The sequence below is a fragment of the Homalodisca vitripennis genome, chromosome 3 (genome assembly GCF_021130785.1).
Source record: "Homalodisca vitripennis isolate AUS2020 chromosome 3, UT_GWSS_2.1, whole genome shotgun sequence".
NCBI classification, from domain to species: Eukaryota; Metazoa; Arthropoda; class Insecta; order Hemiptera; family Cicadellidae; genus Homalodisca; species Homalodisca vitripennis.
In genome coordinates, this window is record NC_060209.1 from 78,562,812 (window position 1) to 78,589,744 (window position 26,933).

Here is a 26,933-nt window from a genome sequence, read left to right on the forward strand (position 1 = left end):
TAAAATATTTTTTGTTTTTCCCTACATCTTTTGTGTTTTTTCAATTTATTAAAAAGTAACTAGGCAGCCGAGAAAATGTGTTACAACTTATGGTAAACCAAATTAAATATAAATTGGTTACTTATTTTCATTACACTAGTATCCATTGTAATGTGTAATCAATAATAGTTTAACCAACTGAAGAAACAATTAACTTAGCCTCTTTAGGACTTAATGTTTGAATTGATTTTGGCAAAAATGCATGGGTGTTCTAAAATATTAATAGAATGAGTATGGATACATATAAATAAGTAAATTTTTCAGGACTTTAGCCTTTTTGTTGCTCTACAATAGTGTTTGTTGCTTTCTCCAAATAATTTTGTTTTTAATTTTTTTAGTTTATTTTTACAAATTGTTTATTAAGAAAAACAAAAAAATGAAAGGTAACTGTCAATACTCTTTATACTTTTTTGTTCATCTGTTTCAATAATTTTGTATTAGAAACAGCACAATGTTCTTTACATGGTAAATCAGTGTTTATTGGATTAGTTAATTATAAAGCATAATAACAAAACAATCAAAATTCACTTATATTTTTTTCACCTTTTTGATCTTATGACAAGCTCCTGAATTAGTTGTCTGGGAGATAAATAAAACTGTTTGTTAAATTCAATTGTAATTATTAAAATGATAAATAAACTATTTACATTACATACAATGACCACTCATTTACTTTATATAATTAACTTTTGTTTCAGTCTTTGAGTATCTTTAATATCTCAATATAACTGTCCAAGTATCTGTCTACTTGTGAAGTACGCAAATCGTCTATTCTATGACGTAGCGGAAGAAATAAAAACTCATTCAACAACTATAAGCAGTTAAACACTAAACTTTGAACATTATACAGAGAGTGTAAACAAAACATTGAAGTGACGAAAATTGAGCATATGGCAAAATGTAAACAATAACAAAACAGTTGTGGTTCCAATGTGCAAACATAGCAAATCGAAATGGAATAATTGCTTATAAGGATGCACAAGGGCAAAAAACTGCGATCTAGGGGTAAAACAAATAAATACATGATCATTAGCATCTAGATAGAGCACGAGTGCCTCTCAGGCAAGTTCCCCAATGGGTTATAGCAATAAATTTTCATTAGAAAATAAACATAAAATTCGTTATTGACAAATTAAAAAAATGTTATTTAAAGAATATAAAAAATGTATTCTTTGAAATTAGCTAGAGTTGCTTATTTGCAATTAATAATGGTTAAGACAGAAAAAATAAAATATAGAAGTCTCAATGAAATACAGTTTATAGTGCAATCCTACAACCAGACCTACAAACTAACTACTATTTAGAGGACCTATCGCATCAATAGAAAATTCTGTTGGCTGGTTCCAGTTACTAACCTTAGCGAGGCGTCCAGTTTGGATTGTCTTTGCTTGTTAATTATGTGATAGTGATATACAAATTAAACTCTTCTGAAGGCATTGTTCAATATTTTCCACAAAACTACCCAAAATAGGGAAACAATAACTAGTTGTTTTACTCATCCCCTTCATTGAAAAATTAAAAATTGTACAGAAAATAATATTTTTGTAAATTCTAATTTGTCACTTAAATAACCATGTCTGCTTTCTTACATTTAGGCTGTTGTCTTAGCTTGTACCATTTTTGCCAAACTGTGTTGTGCCATATCCTGTTTTCTCATATTGTTTAAATTGTGTTACATTGAATCTGTATTGTAACTCTCCATTCTTGTTTTGTTACAATTAGACACAATGATCAAGTGTAAGCACTATTTTAACACATTCACTGCTGAAAAAATTAAAACTCACAAGGGTACTAAAAAGTTTTTTTCGTAAAAACATTCTTTATTATGATTTAATTCCAGCAATAGCAAAAAAAAATTTCAAACATCAATTTCCTCGCAAATGTGATATATTCATTGGTTTCATAGCAGTTAGAAACATTGGGTCTCTTATTGGAAATGGCAGCACTTGGCAGTAGTATTGTTTACATTTAGACTGTAAACAATATCACCCTCTTCTCACTTTCCCTTCCACACCATCCATCCCCTTCCGTCCCATCTGGCCTCCCCAATGGCATCAAACGGTGCATCGAGCTGAGCATCGTCAAAGTCACTGTCATGGCTGACACCGCTATCACCAGACCTTCCAATTCATTCACATTGCTTGGTTCTGGCTAACAAAGGGCTTGTAATTCATTATCCAAAATTATTTTTGGCCCCACCATTGTAATACACAAGGAGATGGGAGACATTAGCAGTGAATGTTTTAATGATCTCAAGTATGTGTTTTTTTTTAGAAATAAAATTGTATAGTAACAAAATAAAATAATTTGTTCTTTAAAGGACAAATTTGAAAGCCTTTATTTATGATCTAACATTGATATTAATTTTGGAACTTTTTTTACATGATTTAATTGGGAATTATACAATTCATTGTATTATGTTAATAAATTGTTAACCATGAGTGTAGTATTTAAGTATCCCACTCTCTGAAATTATTTGATATTTCAGGTGACTTAGCTTATGCTGGACTTCTAAACTTTGGAGAATTTGCAAAGCTGTCGTACGAGATTTTTGAACTACCCTTTTTTGTGTTGATGGGCGCATTTGGAGGTCTGACTGGAGCCCTGTTTAACCATATCAACTACAAAATCACAGTGTTTAGAATGAGGTATATTTTACTTACCAACTTCCCAGTATTTTACTATGAATACAAGCTGACCTGGCAAACGTTGTTTTGCTATATAAAAATTGTTATTAGTATGTGTGAATATGGTGTATGAGTGGAAGAAGCATGTAAACGATGATGGAATATAACAATGACAAAACATTAAACGTTCATATTTTCCCATTTAATATAATTTATTCTGTATAGATAATTATCACACATGATACATATGATAATATTACTAATTACAACATCAATCCCTTAACACAATGGATTCTACAATATTTTTTGCTAGCCAATCTTTAGCTAACACAAACAAACTGAATGGTTTGCCCACTCAAGAGCATGCCACATACAATTACCCGTGTGAAAAGCAATACTTCTACACGGATGCTTTTCTACAACCTACGGTGTAAACCTGTACGAAGACTTCTGGTTCATGTGAATTATATTTCTGACGCTAATGTTGAGTTTCCCTTCTTCCCAAGATCAAGAAAAAATTTTAAAACTGGTTTATTTATAATCATTGCAATTTACTTTGATATTAGTGTTTTTTCCATTGCTGATTTTGCCTCTTTTCTGATAAAAAAAAAATATATATATATATATTTTTTTATATATATATATATGCAAAGCTCTGATAACCCCACTTTTATAAAATGACAAATAATTTAGGTTTAATAACAATGTTTAAATGTAAAGTAAATGTTAGACTATATTGTTTCTTATATCTGCACTTCTAGCAGTTACCTGCTCCTTTGCACGCAATTTAGAAGGTGTTGCACGTGTATGACCACTACTGGTTTGAGACAACTTTATTTTCGATGCCAATGTTGAGTTTGCCTTGTTGCCATGATCAAGAAAATAAGTTAAAAGTTTATATTTATAGCTATTGTAATTTACTGTGTCAGATAGTAACATTATCTTATAGATTTAATAGTTAATATTTGATTTAAATGCACAGCTAAAAGTACGTTAACAATGACACTACGTGTTTGTGTCCTTTTTAACTGGAAAACATTGTTAATATTTTAGAACATTTAGAGCTGGAGTTAGTACATTAGTTCAAAAGCACAGTCCAGCGAATTTTCATCTAGATAGTTCTTGCCGACTGCTTCAAAGGGAGTCTTCAGTGTAAAATTCTGACCATTTTATGTTTTGGAATATTATGTAAAATAGATAAGTACTTACCTAATTGCTGAAATCTAAAACGACGTTACAAATATTTTCACTCAGTATAAATGTAAACAAATTTAAAATAATAAACAATGTTTACACAGAACAGTTGATAACATTAGAAATGTTCTTTTACTTATTATTTCAGAACTTTAAGGTGTTATGTTGCTACATTAAAGACCAGTGGGGCCGTAGCCCGTAGGAATTTTAGAAATAAGAATATGCATATATTTATCCCAGGGACCTTAAGAATCTCCATCTCAAATTTCAGAGCAGTTGTTCAAATAGTTTATGATTGAATAAAAAAATCAAGTTAATTTTAAAGACACACAATAATTCAAGTAACTTTTTATAAATAATTAAAATTACTTAATTATGGTAATTACTGCTCATATTTAAAAATTGAATGATAGATTATTTAATTTTTTTTGTAGGCTGAGGTGTCCTGTAAAAAACAACAAAATTAAAAAAGACGCAAAGTACAGGTACATGTACTTTATTATAAAGTGGTCTAAAATTCAAGCTTTAAGTTCAACCATAGATAATTTATTTTAAACACAAATATACATTTTAACTTAGCGCCTTAAAAAAGTGTTTGGCTATATAAGAAACGTAACTGTCTCGTATTTGAAGTTTCCAATATGCAGGCACTTAAAAACTATGATCTTCTAAATTTAATTGGTGGATCACCCTGAACACTTGGGGTATGAAAAATAGATAGTAGCCGATTCTCAGAACTATCGAATATGCATATAAAATTTGGTAAAAATCAGTGAAGCCGTTTTTTCTTGTACACGAGAATTTTATATATAAGATTATTCTTGTTATAGTATTAAAAGCTTATGGTCACTTTTGATTAATTATACTTTTATATATTTTGGCTTTACTTACTTAATTATTTAATTTTAATAACCTAGTCTAAGAATTTGTATTAACACTAACATCTTTATGTTTGGGATTTGAAAGTGGGGTCCAAATGTATAAAATCTATAATCATAGTTGAATAGACTATAGTTGTGTTACGGGATATAAAAATCTTGTGTTATTATTATTGAGTATAAGACCTTTATTTTTCTCATAGGTTTAAGTGATATTTTGTGCTCTAGAAGTTAGAGCCATAGTCTTCTGCAAATAGTTCATAAGCCGAAAGATAATTTGCATTGTAAGCACCTTAGTTTTCCATGAAATTGATAGAGAACTTTTTCCTATGAAATTGACTGGGATTTAGAATTAATAATCAAGCAAATTTAATATGCTTTTTAATTATTCAGTATCATAATGTTTTAAATAAAAGTTAATCCTAACATTTTTTTGCTAAACACTAATCTTAAGAACGGCTGGACCAATTCGGCCACTTTTGTAAAACATTTATAGAAATTCGAGGAAGATTTATATGAATAGAAAGATTATAATAGTTACCTGGAATATTTATGAATTAAAAAAAAGTTGTAGTATTTATGCTTCATTATCCAAATTTAACTGACACTAAACAGGTGTTGATATTGAGGCAAAGTTGGACAAAATTATCTGTGAAACACCTATTTATATTTAAGTTTTATAATATATTAAGTTTGCAATGCTTGATCAGTAGGGATATAAAGGTATATTTGCAGATAGCAAATAAAAAGTTAATATCTAAATTTTACTCCTGATTGTGCCAGTGACAAATTAAAAACATTTAATGCATAGTAGATACTATTTAAACAGTGCTATAACATCAACCTTAATAAACAAATCTGTGATGTTTTCTAATAAGTTACTCCAAACTGGTGGGCTTCCTTGACATTGTGTTACAAAATATTGGCTTATGGAAAAACTGAGAAATGAACACTAACATGTCTCTACAATCCATTCTTTCCCAGACTACAAAATGTCCAAAAAAGATAGTTCTGTAACATAAAACCTTATAAACCATTATTTTGGAATGTTGCATGAACTTAATAAAGATTTCCCCCTTATACTGAAAGTATAAGGCTTCTCAGTCCTACTTATGTCTATATTTTTCTTTATCGAGAAAACAAGTACCAACTCTACTATGGTACTGGAAATATCTTAAACTGGAAGTATATTTCAAGGGCTAGAAGTAAACGCTTTTTGACCGCAGTAGGTTTTCAGAGACACTTGTATATAGATTTTCTTGTTCAGGGCAACAAGGCAGATTCAGCTGTGACGTTGGAAATATAATTAATCTCAATCAATAATGTTCCTACATGTGCAAAACATGATATAAGTCAGATTTAACTCTGATAAACTTAACCATGAACACTTAAATAATATCTACCTGATGTATGCCTACTTACATTTGAAAAATTCCATAGGACTCCATCATATTGCATCATGCTTTTACTACATGAGTTTATACACAGACAAAAATCTAAAAAGTTTCCCGAAATACTTAACAATTAGGATAAATAATGGTAATATTCATGTTTTTTAATCAAAATGTAACTGACACTAAAGAGCTGTTAAGATATTAGCTGAGTTTTGACAAAGAGGCTAAAACGTTTCTTTATATTTAAATGTTATAACACTTTTAAGTGTACAGTGCTTGGTCAGTAGTGTAATGCAGATAGTAAATTCCAAGTTGTACTATCTTATTCCTACTTCTGATTGTGCCAGAGAAGAATTAACAACATCTAATTCATTGGAAATATTACGAGGGCTGTTTTTTAAGTAAGGGCCGTTATTTTTTTTTAAATAAAGAACAATTATTTTTTTAAAAATACTTTTATTTTCAGAATCTACATACTTTTTTTATTTTTCTACATAGTTGCCTTGTTTGTTAAGGCACTTATCATATCTTAAAACTAAGTATTGAAATCCCTCTTCAAAGAAATTTGCCGCCTGCTCTGACAACCAGGAGTTCACGGCCGTCTTGACTTCTTCGCCGTCCTTGTAGCGCTTCCCGCCAGGATGATTTTTCAAGTACCAAAAAAGGTGGAAATCGCTCGGAGCAAGGTCGGGGCTGTACGGCGGATGATTCAAAACTTCCCAGCCAAAAGAGTCTATCATTTCCTGTGTCCGAGCACCGGTGTGAGGCCTTGCATTGTCGTGGAGGAGCAGAATTCCCTTTGTCAGCATGCCGCGTCTTTTGTTCTGAATGGCGCGTCGGAGACTGGCCAGGGTTGCGCAGTAGGCTTCTGAGTTAATCGTCATTCCTCGCGGCATAAAGTCCACTAGCAAAACACCGCGCCTGTCCCAGAACACAGTTGCCATAACTTTGCGCCGCGACAGCGTTTGCTTGGCTTTGACTTTGACTGGAGATGTGTGCCGCCATTCCATGGACTGTTGCTTTGATTCAGGAGTGATATGGGATACCCATGTTTCATCTCCTGTGACAATTCGACTCAACATGTCGTCTCCTTCCTCTTCGTAGCGGGTCAAGAAAGTCAAAGAACTGCTTAATCTCTTTTTTTGTGATCCTCAGTGAGGAGTTTGGGTACCCATCTTGAGCACAATTTTTTAAAGTTTAGGTTTTCTGACTCAATTTTGTACAGTACTGACCTGGACACTTGAGGAAATTCCATAGAGAGAGTGGTTATTGTGAACCGTCGGTCCTCATGAATTTTTGCGTCAACTGCAGTAACCAAATCTCCCGTGATCACAGATGGCCGGCCTGAGCGATCTTCATCGTGGACATTTTCGCGGCCATCTTTAAATTCTCGGACCCATTTCCGCACTTTACCTTCACTCATTGCCTTGGCACCATACACCTCACAAAGCTGACGGTGAATGTCAGCAGCCGACATGTTTCTTGCAGTCAAAAATCGTATCACTGACCGAATCTCACACCCGGCGGGTGATTCGATAATCTTACACATTTTAAAGATCCACAGTAATGCGTACAGGTTAGCTACAGAGCTGCAACTGACATGAAGTTGTTCGCTAGGAATGCCGGGAGGCGGGGCGCACGCTCGTTACGGCAGGAACGCGAACTACTACCGCGTACGGGAGAACGGCCCTTACTTAAAAAACAGCCCTCGTATTAAACATTGTTATAAAACTCACCATAATGAACAAAGCTGTTAATGTTTGTACATATAGTACTAGAAAATGGTTACAGCCTTTAAATTGTGATGTAGCATTTTAGAATGTTTTAAAGAAAAACATAAGAATGAACACTAACACGCCTTAACGAACCCATCTTTCCCAGACTCTAGTCTGAAAAATGACGAAGGTTTCTATAACATAAAAATTATTACAAACGGTTATTTTGAAATGTTGCATGAACTTAGCTAGGATTTTATCCTTATACCGGGAAGTAGATGCTTTTTGACTATAGTAGCCTTTTTATTTTGCGTATGTATTGATATTTTATTCATCAAAACAAGACAAACTAGTATAGTACTGGAAATATCTTCGACTGGCAGCCGACGCTGATTTTTAAAACCATGGTTGATTTTTAAAACATGTTTTATATATATATTTTTTTCCTTAAGACAAAAAGGCAAACTCAATATATATATATATATATATATATATATATATATATATATATATAAATTTATATTTACTTAATTGGAATAAAGGCCCTTGAGCCTTAAGTGCATGGCCATAGGCCGGCCCTTTGAAGAAGAAGATTCGGAGATCTATATATGTATATATTTCGTGATCAAAGAAGAAGAAGATTTCAAAGACCTATACATTTATCTATTTCTTGATCAGGGCTGTAAGATAAACTCAAATGTGACAATAAATATTTTTTAGACCAGAAGTATCTGCCAGAAGTAGACAAGGGTTTGAATATGTTTGAAGTTGGGGTTGTCGAAAATAATATTAATTCGAACCAGAAATGTTACTATTCACAGAAAATTTTTTAACGGACTCAGTCACAATTTCCTTTAATTTTAGATCCTCTTAACCATGAATATTGAAATAGTATGTTCCTCATGTATGCCTACTTTAGAAAAATGTTATAGGGTTCTATCACATTACATCATGAATGCTTTTGAAAGTAGGCTAAGTATATCAGTTTTGAAAATTGCATGCAAAGTCATAGGTAATAGCTATATGATTTATCAAAAATCATCAGTAACAAATAAGCAAGCAGTTCTGAATCTAGAAATGGGTTCAGCCTACCTCTATAAGAGGAAATGGCTTTCATTACTCATATTAAGAAATCTGTTGAAGTTACATATTGCACAGCTTAACTTACCAATCTAATTGAAGAGATGATATCATGAAGTTCACCATGCAGGTACATTCGGTTACGGTGGATGAAGGTTGTGGAGGCCCTCACGGTGGCTGCCGTTAGTTGTACCATCGGACTGCTGCTCATGTTCAACATTAATGACTGCAAGCCTCTTGGGACTGACCCAACCAAAGTTCCAGTTCAGGTAAGGATTGTGCATTGCACTAAGAAACATAAAATAGTTCTGGTGGATTATGAGCGTAACTTATATCTTTAATACTTTGAATCCTACATCTGAGATTAGCTCAGGGTAGTTCAAATACGCCAGAGTCCAAAGTTTTAGTATAGATTGTGTAATTAATTAATGCAATAATATTCAGTAGTCAGTGTAATTTTAGTCTTCGACTTTAATATTTGTAAGTCACATTTGATTGTTTCTTTATTATATTTTTCAATGAATTTGGGAATCTTTTATTAGTCAATAAATTTGGAAATATTAAGGATCATCTTGTCCATTCTCGCTGTCTGGAAACTCTTTGTAGCATTTTTAAAGCTACATTAGTTGATTTTTTTTATTAAAACTTAAATTAAATGAAATTTTTGGGAAAGAAATATTTGGATTTAATTTTAATTAGATTGTGAGAAGTTAGGATAAATACGAAAATGTAATCCTTTGGCAAGTTAGTGCTGGTAACTTTAAATTATTAGGAAGGCGGTTCACTGCCTTGAATTGATGAGAACTTGTCTTGTGTACTGCAGTTACGTCAGATCTGAGAGGGCTATTGTTTCTCGAGTTGGATACGGCTTATTAGTTGATTTAATAAAAAAATCAACCAATGTAGCTTTAAAAACGCTACACTCTTCCAGAAATGTTATGTAGTACCTTGGACCAACTTCACTCATGGTTTTCAATAAATGATCTCCAATTACATGTTGATAAGACTAAGAGTATAAAATTTGACCTGGTGAATAGGGTTTGTTACATATTTCATTACAAATGCACAGGATCTGTAGCTGTAATATTTAATGTTTTATAGAATATTATTTGATTAATTGTTTGTAACAGCTCTATTGTCCTGATGGAGAGTACAATACAATTGCATCTCTGTGGCTGCAAGTGCCTGAAGCTACAGTCAGGTCTCTCTTCCATGACCCCATTGGTGAGTCTTCTGTCTCATGATTTACTCTCCTGCTAAATTATGGAATTCTTCTGGGTATATCAATGGTTATCATAACAAGTCCGAAAAGCAATATCATACCATTATTGTGCTAAATCCAATACAGAAACTCACAAAACATTTTATTTCCTTGTTATATTCTTTGACTCAACAGTAACACAACTATTGTTTCAGATCAGTCATAAAGTCACTGAAACCAAAATTAACAAAGTTTGTTTGAGGTTAGTTTTATGAATTTTTGCTATTTCTTGTTTAATGAAAATGAATATGAAAGAAGAGCAACGTGTTTCTGTAAAGTTTTGTGTGAAACTGAACAAAACTTTTTTGATGATACTATTGGTGAAGAATGTTTAAGCTGATCATGTTATCATCAGTGGTACAAGAGGTTTAAAGATGGCTGAACATCCACAGAAAATGATACTGATGACAATGCTGATCTATTCAGAAATTTCTCAGAAATCTATTCAGATTTCTGAGAAATTTCTTTAAATGGTAAATGATGACAAGACCGTCTTGAAACATGTCATTACGGGAGACCAGACATGGGTTTTGGTTATGACTTGTAAACAAAAGCACAATCACAATGGCTCTCCAAGATCCAAGATAATGTAATATTTGTGCCAACTTGTAAATTTCATACTGTACAACTATTTCAACATTTACATCATCAAAATGAATAATAATAATTTCCCAACACTGCCTATTGGTGTTAAATACGTAGTTCTTATAGAATGCTGTCATTTTGTAGTAAATTTTCAATAGATTAGTATTCTGAAAATATACTTAGTATTAGTAAAGTACTTAACTTACCTAAATTCTCGTACTTTCTTCATAGTAAAAAAAATCACTAATGTAATACAATGACGTTAATACGTACTGAGTTTTAACTGTTCATGTAGAACATTTTGATGCTTAGGTTTTTTTTTATCAGATAGAGTCTGGAAAACAAATTTTCTGACTTTGGCTGGGAGTAATTTTCCCATTCTCAATCCCTAGATGTCATTTGATTTCTGTGCTAATTGAAGAAGTTATAACATAATTAAAGGATGAGTTATAACTTAAAGCGCTATTAGATCACAAAGATCCAAGGTAATAAATTGGCTCTAGTCAGATCAACAGAAAACATCATGCATAGACTGAAGATCTTAGTTTAGCTGACTATTTCTCTTTTTTATATAATTTTTTTAATTTGTCGGTATCAGAATTATTATACTGGAAATTTAGTATTAAAAAAATAGTAATAAATGCAAACTGCAAAATTTTACAGTAGATTCTTATTTTTTAGGTAATTACATTGGATGAATGGATATTTTGGATAGTAGGATTCCCTTCTTTTTTTGTTTACACTTTGTCATTGATAATGGATAATTTAGACTTTAAGTTTCTTCTGTAAAGAGAATTGATTTGTCAAGGAAATTGAGCTGCTGAGTTAAGTAATTTTTATGAATGCAGGTGCCCATGAACTGGGTTCATTGGTCTACTTCGCCACCATTTACTACCTGCTTTCTATCTGGACATATGGACTGAGTGTGTCGGCCGGGCTGTTCATCCCCTGTCTACTCACAGGAGCTGCTTGGGGCCGCCTGGTTGGGCTCAGCATCAAGACTTTCTTTCCTGACGCAGTGAGTGTTGACCATCTTTGTCTAATTGCTGTCTGTACCCTATACTGCATAACAAGTGTCTCCAAACTTTGTCATTCAAGGGCCAAATTGAAAAATGTTAGGAGGCAGGCAGGCCAAATACTTTCACATATTATTGAAGGACAATATGGTTAGACAGATATACAAAGAATTGAAAGTTCTACTGCAATCCAGCCGATGTAGTAGGTTTATAAAGAAAACTGTTAAACATTTTCGTATGAAACATTAATTTATTTACAAAAATTAATATTTTTAACAGTTACTTACAATTAGTTACATTTTTCTATTGAGCTATCCCATGTTATATGGATGTATGAGACTTTTACTGTGGTGCTTTTGCCCAGCAATGTTTGTTCATCTTGGCTCATACTGTGATAGCTCTCTCACTAAAATAGATTTTTAGTTGTTCATCAGAGAGGTTCACTCTATAACTGGATTTCACATAGGTCATTTTTGAGGAGTTGGTTCACAGATATGTTAATCCAAAAAAAGTGCTCAGAAGAAATACTACTGGTCTACAGATAAAGACCCAGAGAAGAGAAGGTTCTGGGCTTCTTTTAGGCAAGCCTCTTACGCCAAGCAGGGAATACTCCAGGCCTATTCTCCAGTCCTCCCCGTACCTTGTGGGGGGTCACAATTGCTTATAATAACCCTTAATATGAGCATATTTATTGCTCTCATATCAACATATGATGAATTCTGTAAAGAAATTTAGATTGTTAATGTTTCAATAAAGGTTATAAATGAAATAATATTTGGTTTTGAAACAGTTAGTTTTTGGCATAACAAAAATGGAACAAAATGGTATCTTAAAAAAAATTCATTATTAAATGAGTTTTTTGTTAGCAGTTAAACATTTTTTAACATTAGTGTTGGTGTATACAATTTTGAAGGAAATGTAATCACATGTACGCATAATCATACTAAATATACACTTGAACAAAATTACAATTTATAATCCCTACGCTGTCTGTGAAATACTGTGGTTGTAGCTGTGGTGTGTGGACCCAGGCAAGTATGCACTGGTTGGGGCGGCTGCTCAGCTGGGAGGTGTCGTCCGCATGACCATCAGTCTCACTGTCATCATGATCGAGGCCACCGGCAACATCAGCTTCGGCCTTCCACTAATGGCCACTCTTATCACGGCCAAGTGGGTTGGAGACTTCTTCAATGAGGTGAGGCATAGCTGGAGGTAATTCTTGGATAAACTTACAACATACAGAGCATATGTTAGATATAGTTCCTTCAGAATGTTCAGAAATGTATGATAATTTTCCATAGTTCACATTAGTGTACGTTTTTTATGAGCTGCACATAAGTTTTGTACATTCATATCATTTCTATAACTTTGTTAATGGGAGATTAATTGTGACGAAGCTGATGTAGGTATAAAGAATGTAGCACTAAAATGGTTTGATAGTTATTTAAGTGAAAGTCAATAAATTCTTGTATTAAACCAATATCTAAATAGAGAATCACAAGAAGGGAAATCAGCTCCGCTGATAGTAAGAAGGGAGGTCTTCCAAGGAACAGTGATGGGCCCAGTGTTGTTTTGTTTAAGCAGATCTTCCACCTCAAATCGAACCACATAGCTATCCAATTATGTATGCTGACAATACAATGCTGATGACTGATAATTAGTTTATTGAACAGCTTGAGATCAACACATTTATCTCAGTCAGCATGACCCTGTGTTCCGTGTTCAGAAAGAACTTGTGTTCAATGAAAGTAAGACTAAATCTTTTGTGCTGGAAAGGCAGAAGAAAGACACTGTAACCCTCCAAATCTACAAGTAGTCAACTGTACAAAACACCTTGTAGTATTGCTGGATGATCACTTATCATGGAATTTCAATGTTGACGAACTAAGTGCCCAACTCAGCACAGCCATTTTTGCCTTAAAAAGAGGGATGATCTTTAGTTGTGATGAAGCCACTAAAACAACTTACTATGTTTTATTTGTGTAGCGTGTGAGATAATTTCTGGTTGTCATCATGTGACAACCTTCAACAGATTATGAACCTTCAAAAAAAGCTGTTAGCATTATGGCCAATTTGAAGCCACATGACAGCTGTTTAGAGGCTTTCAAGAATTTTAACATCATGACAGAGGCTTCTCTATACATCTTGGAAGTGATTCTGCATGCCTTTAAACTTAACTAGCCAAAAAATAAGGACATCCAAGGACGAAACACCCGACAAGGTAATGACTTCTACTTACCCACTCACAGGGAAACTCTGAGAAGAAGCCTGGATATGATGGTGCAAGACTTCAATGCACTTGCTACAGAGCTAAAAATACAAAACTCAGAATCTGAAAGCATCTCTGCAATATTGACCCATAGACAAATCCATCTACTGCATTAGGAGGTTACTCACCTGTGCAAGTGGTCAAGCACACTACTAAATAAATGATAAGTATTTTTACTAAAATTTTTAAAGTTTTACAATCAGTGACACTTTTACATACTTTTATAACACAAACATTCTTTTGACTTTTGTTCTATTCTCCAAGTATATGTTCGAGAAAGAATCTGAATCTGAATTCTTAATTATACTAGTACAATATTGTAAAAAATGAATGATCTCCTTTAAAAAATAGCAAAGAAATTTTGTCTGCATATTCAGTGCGCACTCTCATTTTAGAGTTTACTGAAAATATAACAAAACAATTCAGTATAAGTAGAGTTTGAAAAATAAAAATTACAAGTCAGTATTTCTTACAGATGATGTTTTAAGATTCATTACAAGAAAGAATGTTGGATTCATAATATGAAGAAATAGGGTTCATAAATTTCATTTCATGTTGTATTAAACACCATTGTGTAAGTAATTTCAAATCTACCTAATAAAACATCAAATGACTTGGATGTTAAGTGAACTATTATTATTGTTTCTGTATGTAATAACAACTTAGTACTATTAATAAATTGCACATGAATATAAAATGGAATACTAAGGAAATAGTGACCACCATAGTCAACATTTATGTAATAATCCATTTTGTACTTAGTTTTGTGATTTATTAATTTACACTTAGGTTTTATTACTGATCTGGGACACAATACAAATAGTTCACTTAACAATCTAGTAATTCATTCTTTTGAACTCCTTATACTTTTAAAGATATAATTTTGACATGTTTAGGGTATCTACGACATACATATACATCTGTCCGGCGTGCCTCTTTTAGCCTGGGAGCCTCCACCTCTTATATACCAGGTTCAAGCATGTGCCATCATGTCCCATCCTGCTGTTGTGTTCCGCACAGTTGAGAGTGTGAGACACATCGTCAATGTGCTGAACCGTGAGACCTACAATGGCTTCCCTATAGTTGATTCTCAGTCTAAGGCTAATCCTTCTGCAGTGAGTATTATTATCAAATTTATATCTACTAAAATATGCAAGATATAAACAATAAACTACTTAGCTGTGTTCACATGTGTAACCAATTCTTAAAATATATATCATTAAGTAGCTGTTTAAAATTTCATATTTGTTGATGGGGGAAGCAATTATATTGAATATTTACTTCCTGGTGTTACAAATTTGACTAATGATGAGGCCATTTCTCTAAATTACCCTTTGTAAGTGCTGGTTGCCAAGCATAAGTTTTTTTTTTTAAGTATCAGTATAGCTTTCAACTTTTAAATCAATTCCAGATAAAGAAATAACACATTAATATATAATACCTAATATATAGAAATATCACCTAAAAATATATTATTTTGAGTGTTTATAAAATTTATATCACCAGGAATGACTTGCGAGGAGGCAGAAGAAAATCTTAAACAAGAGCTTAGGTTGAAATATACATATTTTCAATTGCTATTAGCAATGATGAGTTGTACTTGTTCTGTTCTGTTGAATAGACCAAAAGTTATGCTAATTCCTAATATCAGTTGTTTTTATGTACAGTACATTTTATTATCACGTTTTTTAAAACTGTTAGGTATTTTACAAATTTGGATGTAAAATAAAAAATAATTTTTCTATCATTGCAGGATGGAGTGAAATCGTCTGGAAGGCTAAGAGGAATGATTCTTCGCTCTCAGCTGATTGTTTTACTGCAAAATAAGCTGTTTAACGTCACAATGGAGGATTGGGAAAGTGGAAAGATTGACATGAAAATGTTCCGTAAAGCATATCCCAGATACCCTACAATTGGAGTGAGTATAATTCAATCTGGACCTTAACAGATCCATTTATTTTGTTTGTACAGACTTTCTATTTTTATAATAGAAGGTTTGTAATATTGTAAGATAAGAAACTAGAAACATCGTAATGTATTGAATAAACAAATTTTATTTAAATTGTTGCTCATAGTTCACCACTGACATGTTTATTTATTTCATTGCAAAAAATCAAGTTGCTGTATTATGGCTTACATTTTGTTAATAAAATAATTTATTTACAGATTTTTTCACTAATTTAATACTAATGACCAAATATAATCGAGTACATGCTGTGGACTGTCTGCAGCCGCTACACTGGCACTCCAAATAACTCCGGCTGCTGGGTATCAAGGACTGAGGCTTTTCAATTTAGTCAATATTTAAACAATTCTGGAATTAGAATTATTAGTTTTGAACTTTTGCACATCCTTAAAAATGCACAAAGGAAACCAATAAAAACATACAGTTTTGTAGGAAATGTTTACAACAATAGCATGGCCTCCAGTTGTGCAAAGTTGATAATTTGACGAGAATTACAATTTTAGATTATGTTCAATGTTTATTGCAGATTTCACATGTGCTATTTAATAACAAACTAGCTGCTAATTAAGTTGCTTTATTATTTCTGAAAATTACGTTTGGTAACCAAAATAATTCAGGTGTATGTTTATAGGAAATAAATTTAACAGAAGAGGAGCTTAGATGTGTTTTGGACTTGAGGCCTTTTATGAACCCATCGCCCTATACTGTTCAACTGGTGAGTTCTATAAAATTAGCTTTATTACTTTAAGCCAAACATAAACAAGGATTTAACAAAATTTAAATTATGAAGAAAGTAAATGATCTGTCAGTTCCAGCCATTAAATTAATGTAGTTAGTGATGGGAAGCTGCCAGCAATGTTGTTCTATTATAGTCATGCACATACACAAACTTACAGAAGAACAGTTAGCCTTTTTTTGTCCGTAAAGCAATATACAGTATCAAGATTTTCAAGAGCAAATGGTTTTTATTTCAAATAATGTGGTGTTAACACAATTGAATTTTATAATTAGATCTGTTCACAGTAACCTGAATTGTGCCAAAAGAATCAGTCCTCGGACCACTTTTCTTTACATTTTTAAACATTTATCAATACTTAAGTGACCCTGTAAAATTGTGACATATCTCAAAACCATGTTATTTATAAAATATAACATAATATATTTTTAGAGGAAATATTGTGCAACTAACAAATTGTGAAGTAAACAAAAATCAGTTACTGGAATCCGTGCATAAACGCAACAAACGTAACGACATTGAGCAAACATAACATAGAAAATAGAGACAGCAACTGAAGTATTATTTACAAAAGGATGATAGTTTGTTTCTTAGGTTATCTATCTATGGGTTTTCATAAACAAAATATAACAAAAACACGTTTTAGCGATCATTTGCAAATGCATCAGTGCACAAAAATAGTTATAGAAAATACTAATAGCAAACAATATATTATTTACAAACAATAATTTGTTAATTAGGTAATCTATTTACAAGTATTCAAACACAATTTAAAGTACGATAGAAGCCAGGTTTGTGATTGATACATTTCTTAATGCTGATTAGCTGTCAACCATGAATTTGCACAGCAAACTCACAGTACTCCACCATAAATATAGAAAACACTAACTGCAAGTAAATAAACTATTTATTAGGTTATGTATTTAAGGGTTTGAACATTTACGGCAAACAATTTTTTTAGCGATTGTTACTTTGTGTAAACAATCTGCTCTTTCAACAGATAATTATGAATGCATGTTTATTATTCTATTACTGAGGTCAAGTGAATATATAGATTTGATAAAATTAGAATTTTTTGTTCATTCACTATCTAAGTTGATTGAGTGTGGCAGTTCCCTGTTAAAATTTTGTGTGTGTTTCTTTGAGAATAAATCTCAAAATATTTGGTTTTTATATTCTTTTATTATAACGGGTACGTTTTGGATATTATTAAAATGTAGAGAGCTTAGTTAGTTTGGGGAAGAGATTAAATTGATGTGACTAAACATTTATATTTAACATCGATATTCATAGATTAACATTATAGATTTAAGAAATGTTTGATTTTGTGCATTGATTTATGCTTCAGTTAATTTGCAACAGTTTTTATTTGTGATTTGTATTTATATCAATAATGAATATAAATATATATTGAAAAATGGAAACTATCTAACCCTTAGTAAGAATGTTCAGTGTTTAGAAATTCGAAGCACGTAGTATACAATTTATAATCTTCTTATGCTCAAAGGTAGAAACTTTTTTATAAGATAATCACTAGTACTTTATCCACTAGTTTTTAGAATATAACTAACATTTCACTTTGCAGATTAAGTGAAAGAATTCTCAGATTTCTTCATTGGAATCTTTTATAGATATTTTCTCAAGTAATAAGTCAGCTTTAATCATAGACATCAGTGATACCAAAAGTGTAAATCATAATGGTTGGATTTGGTAAAAAAATATATACATACGTTTTTAGTGTAGTTAAGTTTGCTATAAAGTTACAAATATTTTAAATTTTTATCCAAATAAATTGGACATTAGTGCATTAGTGGAATTCAGACAAAACTAATATAAAATCTTTAGTGATGTGCAATCTATGTGGTGGAATTTAAGTGGTGCAATCGATTTAGAATTTGAAAAATTTATTTTTAATCACTCTATGTGAAATTGCAGGCAATTAAAGTAGGATATTTAGGCATTTTATAAATAAAAATGGCTAAAGATAAAAATTAGAAACTTTTACAGCATGTACATGAATTACAGCTTTAGGGAGTGACATGTTTTTTTACTTACAAAAAATTGAATTTCTTTAAGGACAGAATATTGAAAACATGTAATTTTCTGAAACTAAGTTAAACTAAAAAATATAGTTATTCTATGTTTGATTTATAAATATAGTGATTGGAAGTAGTGAAGTGATTACCCAATAACCTAAGATGGACGGTTTCAACAATTAATGTTTCCTTCAAGTGATATGACTTTAATTATTCTGCTCATATTTGCAGCTGTATTTTCTCACACAAAATTTAAACAAGAATTCATATAAATTTTTCTTCTATAAAGTTTTATTGCACTGTAGTTTCTTTGTACTATTACAACATTTGTTTGGTGCACCACAGACTCAAATATTTTCATTTCACTGCAACAAAACTAGCAAATAAATGATTTTATTAAACTCTGTTCATACCTTCTTGTTGACAAGTTAAATTTTATAGCATCATTCAGAGAAGTACATTCCATTTCACATTATGTGAATATTATGATTTTTATTGAAGAAATGGTATTTTGATTGTTAATCCATTTGCAAAATTACTCTGCCGAAAGTATACAAATTTTTAGTAAAATGATAAGGCCATTACTGATGACTTTTCCAAAATGTAGGTTAGTGTGTAGATACCATAGTTGGCAGGGTCCTACAATTGTTAATAGTTTGATTGTTGGTCTGGGTACCTTCCAGTGTCGTCTTACTCGATGGCCTGATACTCTGGCTCAGTAATGGATTTACTACTTCCTTTTATATATTGTATCTATCCAAAGTGTTTTTCCTCATCTCCTGTTGTTCTAAGCCCAATGAATCTTTAATGTTTGCAAGTAGCAGTGGCTAGCAGAACTTCCTAATAACTGACAGAAAATTACATGGCTAATAAGTGACTTTGACAGAAATTCAATACCATCAGCTCGACTTTGTGAAGATGACAATATACTAACCTAGAAATGCCTTTCGATTTCCATTCAACCACCTGTGAGAATAGCGTAGATCTCTGGCTGGATGATGGTGCTAAACTTTATTTTATCTTTAAGGTACCTAGATATCAGTATACTGAACTACTTGATTTCCACAATGAACGCTTGTCACTGGATTTGATTCAGTTGTCTCTAGCACAAGTATAAAAATGGTAAAACCTTAACCATTGATCTATACCTGTCAATCTGTTCTAGACATCATCTCTTCCAAGAGTTTTTCGTCTGTTCAGAGCACTAGGTCTGCGTCACTTGGTGGTTGTCAATAACTTCAATGAGGTAAGGATCAATTTTTAACATTTTTACTGTGATTGGTGCTTTTATCTACAAGATAAATATTGCTCTGAGATGGTCCTGAGTGAAATTTTTACCACAGTTAATGTGTAAATGAATTTTTTCCATGACTTTTGAAAATTTTATTTCAATGTCTTGTCAGCACTTTTAAGTACAATATTCCTATAGTTTGTTAGAGAGTTATCCATAACAGTCTTTCATCATAATGATCCCTGAAAATTGATTCCTAGTACCTACAGCATTAAATGGTATAGGATGCTATAGTAGTAAATAGGCTACTTAAATTTTACATCAACTATACAAAATATTTAGGACAGACTTGCTTCTTTAATGTACTTATACTGTACTTTGCTTTTTCAATATTACTAGAGACTATGGCTGAGTATATCAGAAGCCTGGTCACCTCATGAGGAGAACTTGGGTCCGTAAAAGTGATTTTTATTCCCCCGAGCCATGGTTGCAAGTCCTGGGCAACCAAACTAACAGAGAACAGCACTCAATTCTGTATAAATTCTTATAAATCTTGATAGGCCTCTATCCAGAGCGATTCCATTGTATGCAAGTTCTATTACTGTTTTTCTTGAAAGTCTAGGTTAGACATATAAATTTCTATACTTATGATTGCATGTTCGGATAAAATAAAAATTTAATCTTGTTTGCAAAAGACTATCAATGTATTATGCATGTATGACGTATACCGTTTAAACCATTTAGTTGGCTGTAAATAAGCTAATATTTAACAAAATCACTAGAGACCTTAAAATCTTACCTATCTAACTTAATTACAGAGAAATATCACAGTTTATAAGATTTTAAAAGTGTAAATATGTTTTAAGTGCTAAGATAATGATTTACTTACCTCATTTTAAAATTGTTAAATTAACTTGTCTAATTAACTTTTGGACAATTTAAAGACGTGCAGGTTGTGCTAATTTAAACATATGATGTGATGTGTGCTTTTCTGGTGTACACGGCCAATGCTTGCTTACACATAGAAATGTTCAAACATTTTAAATTTATGATAAGAATAATTCTGTTACTTCTGAATATTTGGCTATATTAAACCTTTATATCACCAGTGAAAAGATTATCAGTCACAAGTTAAGAAAAATGTAGCTATTTCAATATTGATGGAAGAGTTAGTATTTAAATTCTGAAAGATTCTGTATTATCAAATGACCAGTACTTGTACTACCAGTTTAAGTACCAGTATTTTTATCAGTACTGTGCTTATTATTAATGTCAAATAATAATTTCCAGGTAGTTGGAATGGTCACCAGGAAAGACCTAGCCAGGTATAGAGTGTGGAAACATTTTGGAAGAACGGGTGTTGAGGAATTGAAGATATCTGAAAAAATGTAATCTCATTGCTCATGGCAGGTTCTGTATGTAGAATCATGCTCAATTTCTTTTAGCTGAAAAAACTGCCCTCAATTTTTGTTACTGTAGATTTGTGTTTAATATTATTTTTAGTTTTGTTTTACGTTGGTTGACAAAAACTTTGTTTCTGTTTCCAAGTTCGTAGTATCCTGATTGGCAACATGTTCATTTTAATTTCATTTGTTTACGTGGTTACACAGTTTTACTTACCTTGGTCAAAATAATTTTGATGCATGATTATAAAAATCTCCAGTTATAAAAATGTAGTAAAAAGATCAGAAAAGTAACCAGTTATTTTGCTAAACAGTCAATAAAATCCTATCTAAACAAGGTGTAACTTTAAATTAGCTTTTATTATTTTGGTAAAAGATGATGTCTAAGGTTAAAATGTTTAGTAGAAGGTAAGTAACATGTAGTTATTGTCTTGATTTATGTTCAAACATTTTATACCCTTCTTATTGAAATATCAGATAATCTTAAAGTTTTTCAATGCATTGATTTCAAGGGTTTTTAATGAAATCGTCTGTGATAAGTAATTTGGAGAGGCATTCAAAATCTTTGTATATAACAGTTGCCGGCAGTTTAGTTAGTAGATTTGTTACCAGTGCTGGATCTATGAGTGTTTGGAAGAGAATTAGAAATAAAACAAATAATTGGTGGCAAAATCCCAAGATCTGAGTAAAGGTTTTTTATTTCATAATTATACTACTCAATGTGATAATATTATTCTATGTTGCATGTTTGTATACTTATTTGACATTAGAATTAACTTTATGTACAGTATTTACGCAGGTATTATTTTTGTATGTGTTTAAAGAGTCCAACAGACTAATCAATATTTCTGGACAGGTATTAAAAAACAAAACTAATTTTTTTTTTAATTACTCAACAGAATACATTTTAACTTGTATTCTGGTTTATTAACCGTGCAGACAAACAAAATTTATGTAAAATAATAATCAGTTACATTTATTTTCTGCTTGTGTTTCTATAAATGTTAAACTAAAGGATTAAACTACTTTTACTATGTAAATAACACCTGTATTACATTATTATTTAATTTATTTACATACCTATTTTTTTCTTTGGTCAAATCAAATTAATTATTTATTGCACATAATGTTTGTGCAGATTGTTGCTAAAGTAACCACTAACTGGTGTATTGCCATACCATAGTATATTGTGCCCTAATATAATATGACATAAATAATAGGTGATAAAACCTTAGAAAGGATAAAGTAATGATTATATTAGACATTTAAAATATTAAAAAACATAAATGTTTGTCTCTGCTTATTCAAATTTATTGGGTTATTTGTATAAATTCATTCTTTACATTAGCTTAAAAGTGGTTTGAAAAGTTCTTTGAATGAAATAAAAAAGTTTGATTTTATTCATTAAACATTTTAAAACTTTTCAATAATCTGTGGCTATTTTGAATATATTTTTCAAAAATTTTCACTCTGATGCATTTATGATGGCTACTGCCTTACAAGGGAATGCAAGTTAAATGCTGGCTATACATCAGAGACTCTACTTTTGACACGGTTGCCTCGTGTTTAAAACTGCATTATAAATAGGAATTCTGTCTCAAATGCTTAAAAATATTTAAAACAGAAACTAACATTATATGTTTAGTGACAATGAGTTGTTAAAAATAAGATTATTTGTTAATACTTTCACTTTGGAAATTTACATTCTGTATAGATTTTTCTCATAACAAACTACATTGAATATAAATTATAAAACATTAGTATTAAAAGATAATCATATTGAAAACAATTTATTAGTATTCCATTGTTAAAATGTAATATGTTCACTCAAGTGAAATCCCTACAGTTCCTAAAATTTTCTGCACTTTAGATGGCATAACACTTAAGTCTGCTCCATGAATGTTTTATATACTTGTCAATACATTTTGAGCTAGTGACCCATCTTAGCTGACCACTTTGTGGATCGTCTAAGTTGCTCTAATCAAACCAACATGTACGTCTTCTTGACAGCATATTAATATGGAGCAACAACGTCTTCCATTTTGTTCTGAAAATAGGCATGCATTTCCTTTGGTTTCATACCGTCTTTGCAAAGGACCTAATCACAGCTTGAAAGAGAGATCTGTACCACATATGTTGGTGGTTCTGAGATCTTTTCAAACCCTCCTCATATTACAAAAAGTTGACTGAAAAAGATTTATGAATGGCCTCTTGTATTAAATAGTTTTGTTTTTAATTAGATTTGCTGTATAATATGTCTTATCTGAAGAATATTTCATTGTTAGTTATATTTCAGAGTTTTACTATCTAAAGTCATCTTCAGTTTTATGCTGCATGCATTTTTTTACATTGAAAGATTCTTGTTTAAAATGTTATGTTTTATAATTACTTGAATTAAAAAATTAAATACTTGTATTAAAACACAAACACTAGAGATTAAGTGTTGACCAATTCCAATTCTCATTAATTACTAGATTTTGTGTGTCAATTAACAATAATACTTAGTGTATTGGCTCTTTATACACAGCATTTTAGAATAAAGTGCAGATTTTGTGTGTGATGGTAGACAATATCCCAAGCATAATTTGATAGGAATCTAGCAAGTAGTTAATAAAATAAGTCACAAGGTCATTGTGTTATATGCACAATTTATTAACATATGTTTTAATATTATGACACCATCCATGTTCAATGTGTGAAATAATGGAATAAAGATATTTCTGACACCATTAGAGAGAAAAGATAACTTGGGATAGCTTGGCAGTTGACGGAGGCAGTTCATATTATACAATAAGAGGAAAATAAGAGTAAATTCATGGTAATTCCTTTCACGAGGTTCTGTGATTAATACTAAATGTGAAATACAACTTTAAATTCCAATGATGTGCTCATGGAGAGAACTGTGACTAGCCACTTGCAACACTGAAGCATGTCTGAACACAATAAGATATGCACAGAAATAGTCACATTTAGCCCTAGAAAATATTTCAAGTGTCCAGAATTCACAGTTTCAAGAATCATTCTCCATAAATGTTTTGATTTGTGGTTTGTAATTGGCTGGTAGAGCTTATATGCTTCAATCCTGCCCAATTTATCACACTCGCTTTGGTTTTACGAGACATCTGTACAAGATTTCTTTGACAGTTTCATTCTCCTGGCACCCAGGATAATCCTTCAGGAGGAATGTGGTTTGATGGTGTGTCAGCACATTTCACCATAATTTTCCCCACCTGTAACTACTTGGAAAAAGAGTTTGCATGTTGAAGGATTGGTCAAGGTAGGCCAGTGCACTGGCCAGCAACATCATTTGACTTTACACCTATTTACTTTGTTTTGGGTGTGGATGAAGCACCAGTCCTAAAGAGATAGGAAGACATTCTAGTCAGCTCTCCCACAATGAAGGATTCAATGATTTATAGGGTTAAATTATTGTTGATTCAACAAAATGCCAGATGTTGTGAACTAGGGTGTTCAAAAATAAGGTTGTGATGGACTTACTGCAATGCTGTTAGTTTTTCAGTGTTGATTAAACGTTATTTTTTGCTTTATTAATAATTAGAAAGTTAATTTGATGATGGATATATATATATATATATATATATATATATATATATATATATATATATATATAAAATACTTGGGAATGGATTTAAAAGTTTACTATTTCTTTTATTAACCTACATACGATTTATGGCTTACATCGACGACGGCACTATCTCAAAGTAGGGTAATCTTATCTCTCTAGTGGTGTTACTCTGCATATATGACCAATTGTTCCCATTCTCTCAGAAATTATGCTTTGGTATCATCTACCACCACATGAGAAATCTATTCTTTTCTCTAAAACACCCTACAATTTATTACGATTAATAGCATACATCGATGGCACTATCTCAAAGTAGGGTAATCTTATCTCTCTAGCGGTGTTACTCTGCATATATGACCAATTGTTCCCATTCTCTCAGAAATTATGCTTTGGTATCATCTACCACCACATGAGAAATCTATTCTTTTCTCTAAAACACCCTACAATTTATTACGATTAATAGCATACATCGATGGCACTATCTCAAAGTAGGGTAATCTTATCTCTCTAGCGGTGTTACTCTGCATATATGACCAATTGTTCCCATTCTCTGAGAAGTTATGCTTTGGTATCATCTACCACCACATGAGAAATCTATTCTTTTCTCTAAAACACTCTGTATTTGATTTCTATTGTTCTGTTTTCCACCCAGTTAAAGAGTGTTATTTAATTGATGAAATAACAGTATTTAAACGTCTTACAAAGCCCACAATGTTTTTTGTTTAAAGTTTGTTTTTGATGGTGGAGAATTTTTTGAAGGAAACAATATTTTTTAGAACATTCATCATAGTATTTTTTTATTTCATATAAGATTGAAAAATGTCCAAGCAAATCCTGTTACCTCATAATATTAGTAATGCAACAAGTTCTGTAACAAGTTTTTAATTTGTTAGGAAGTAAGAAATCAGGTGCTAATAAACTAGTTAAAGTATTTAAGGTGCCTTTGTATATAACATTATATACTTATCATATCATAGTGTGACAAACTAATAGTTTATTTGATTTAATACTGTTACATTATTTATTATAACACTTACAGCATTTCCACAAAGTATATGTTAAATATTATACCAGTTTTAATGTTATGTTGTACTTTAATGAACAAACTGATTTACTGTCCTGACTTATATGAATATTTCTGAATAATTAGTATATATCATATCTTGACGAATAAGGATTGCAAAAATGTTCTGCAACAAAGTATTCTGACTCAAACATATGAACCCTTCAAAACCTATTATTTATTAATTAATTAGTATAGTACATATTAAGAATTCAAGTACAACCTAATAAATGTAGTTTATTCTGTACAATAATGTATGTATGTATATACAGTGTATATTATGTGTTATGCAATTATATATTTTATATTTGTGTCGAAAGTGTTTGGACAGTGTTTTATTTCCTAACACCCTGAAAATATTTGGTAGTAGTAGGAAAGTTTTTGCTTTATTACCTATATTCCAATATTCAGTTGAAAGAGGTACTTTATTGTGTATCAGACTTCCAAAACACAAACTTTGATCGATATTGACCAATCAAATCAATTTTCAAAACTTTAATATCAACATAGTAATAAATTGTATTTACGATTGTACTGCCTTTGGCTTATTAATTAAAAAACTATTCTATTCTATTCATGTTATTCTGTTCACTCGTGTTAGTTTTATGGTCAGTAAGAAGCCTACACTATTGAAATATTTCACCACGAACATATATTTGTTAGTTTGTGACTTATATAAACGTAACATTATCATAGTTGTAATCGATTTTCATAGGAAGCAGTATAAGACAATCATGGCTTTTATACTTCTTAGATATTGTGCTCTAAAAAGTGGGATGTATACGTACTATTCACGCAATGCTCAGAATTTTAATTAGGGTAAGTTTATGGCCAACCCAACCGATATAGTGAAG

The 26,933-nt window shown here is 31.5% G+C and overlaps 1 protein-coding gene across 3 annotated transcripts in view; it reads left to right on the top strand.

The window, feature by feature from the left end:
- LOC124357083 (H(+)/Cl(-) exchange transporter 7) overlaps nt 1-26,403 on the top strand; it is a 60,757-nt gene extending 34,354 nt beyond the window's left edge. For all 3 annotated transcript variants that reach the window (XM_046808505.1, XM_046808506.1, XM_046808507.1), the window contains 10 exons: nt 2,528-2,687; nt 9,058-9,196; nt 10,058-10,151; nt 11,622-11,791; nt 12,802-12,984; nt 14,955-15,173; nt 15,812-15,976; nt 16,656-16,739; nt 19,962-20,042; nt 21,318-26,403. In XM_046808505.1, coding sequence (XP_046664461.1) covers nt 2,528-2,687; nt 9,058-9,196; nt 10,058-10,151; nt 11,622-11,791; nt 12,802-12,984; nt 14,955-15,173; nt 15,812-15,976; nt 16,656-16,739; nt 19,962-20,042; nt 21,318-21,419 — 1,397 coding nt within the window. In that variant the 3' untranslated portion in view covers nt 21,420-26,403. The remainder of the gene's footprint in view (nt 1-2,527; nt 2,688-9,057; nt 9,197-10,057; nt 10,152-11,621; nt 11,792-12,801; nt 12,985-14,954; nt 15,174-15,811; nt 15,977-16,655; nt 16,740-19,961; nt 20,043-21,317) is intronic.
- Nucleotides 26,404-26,933: the final 530 nt, after the last annotated feature.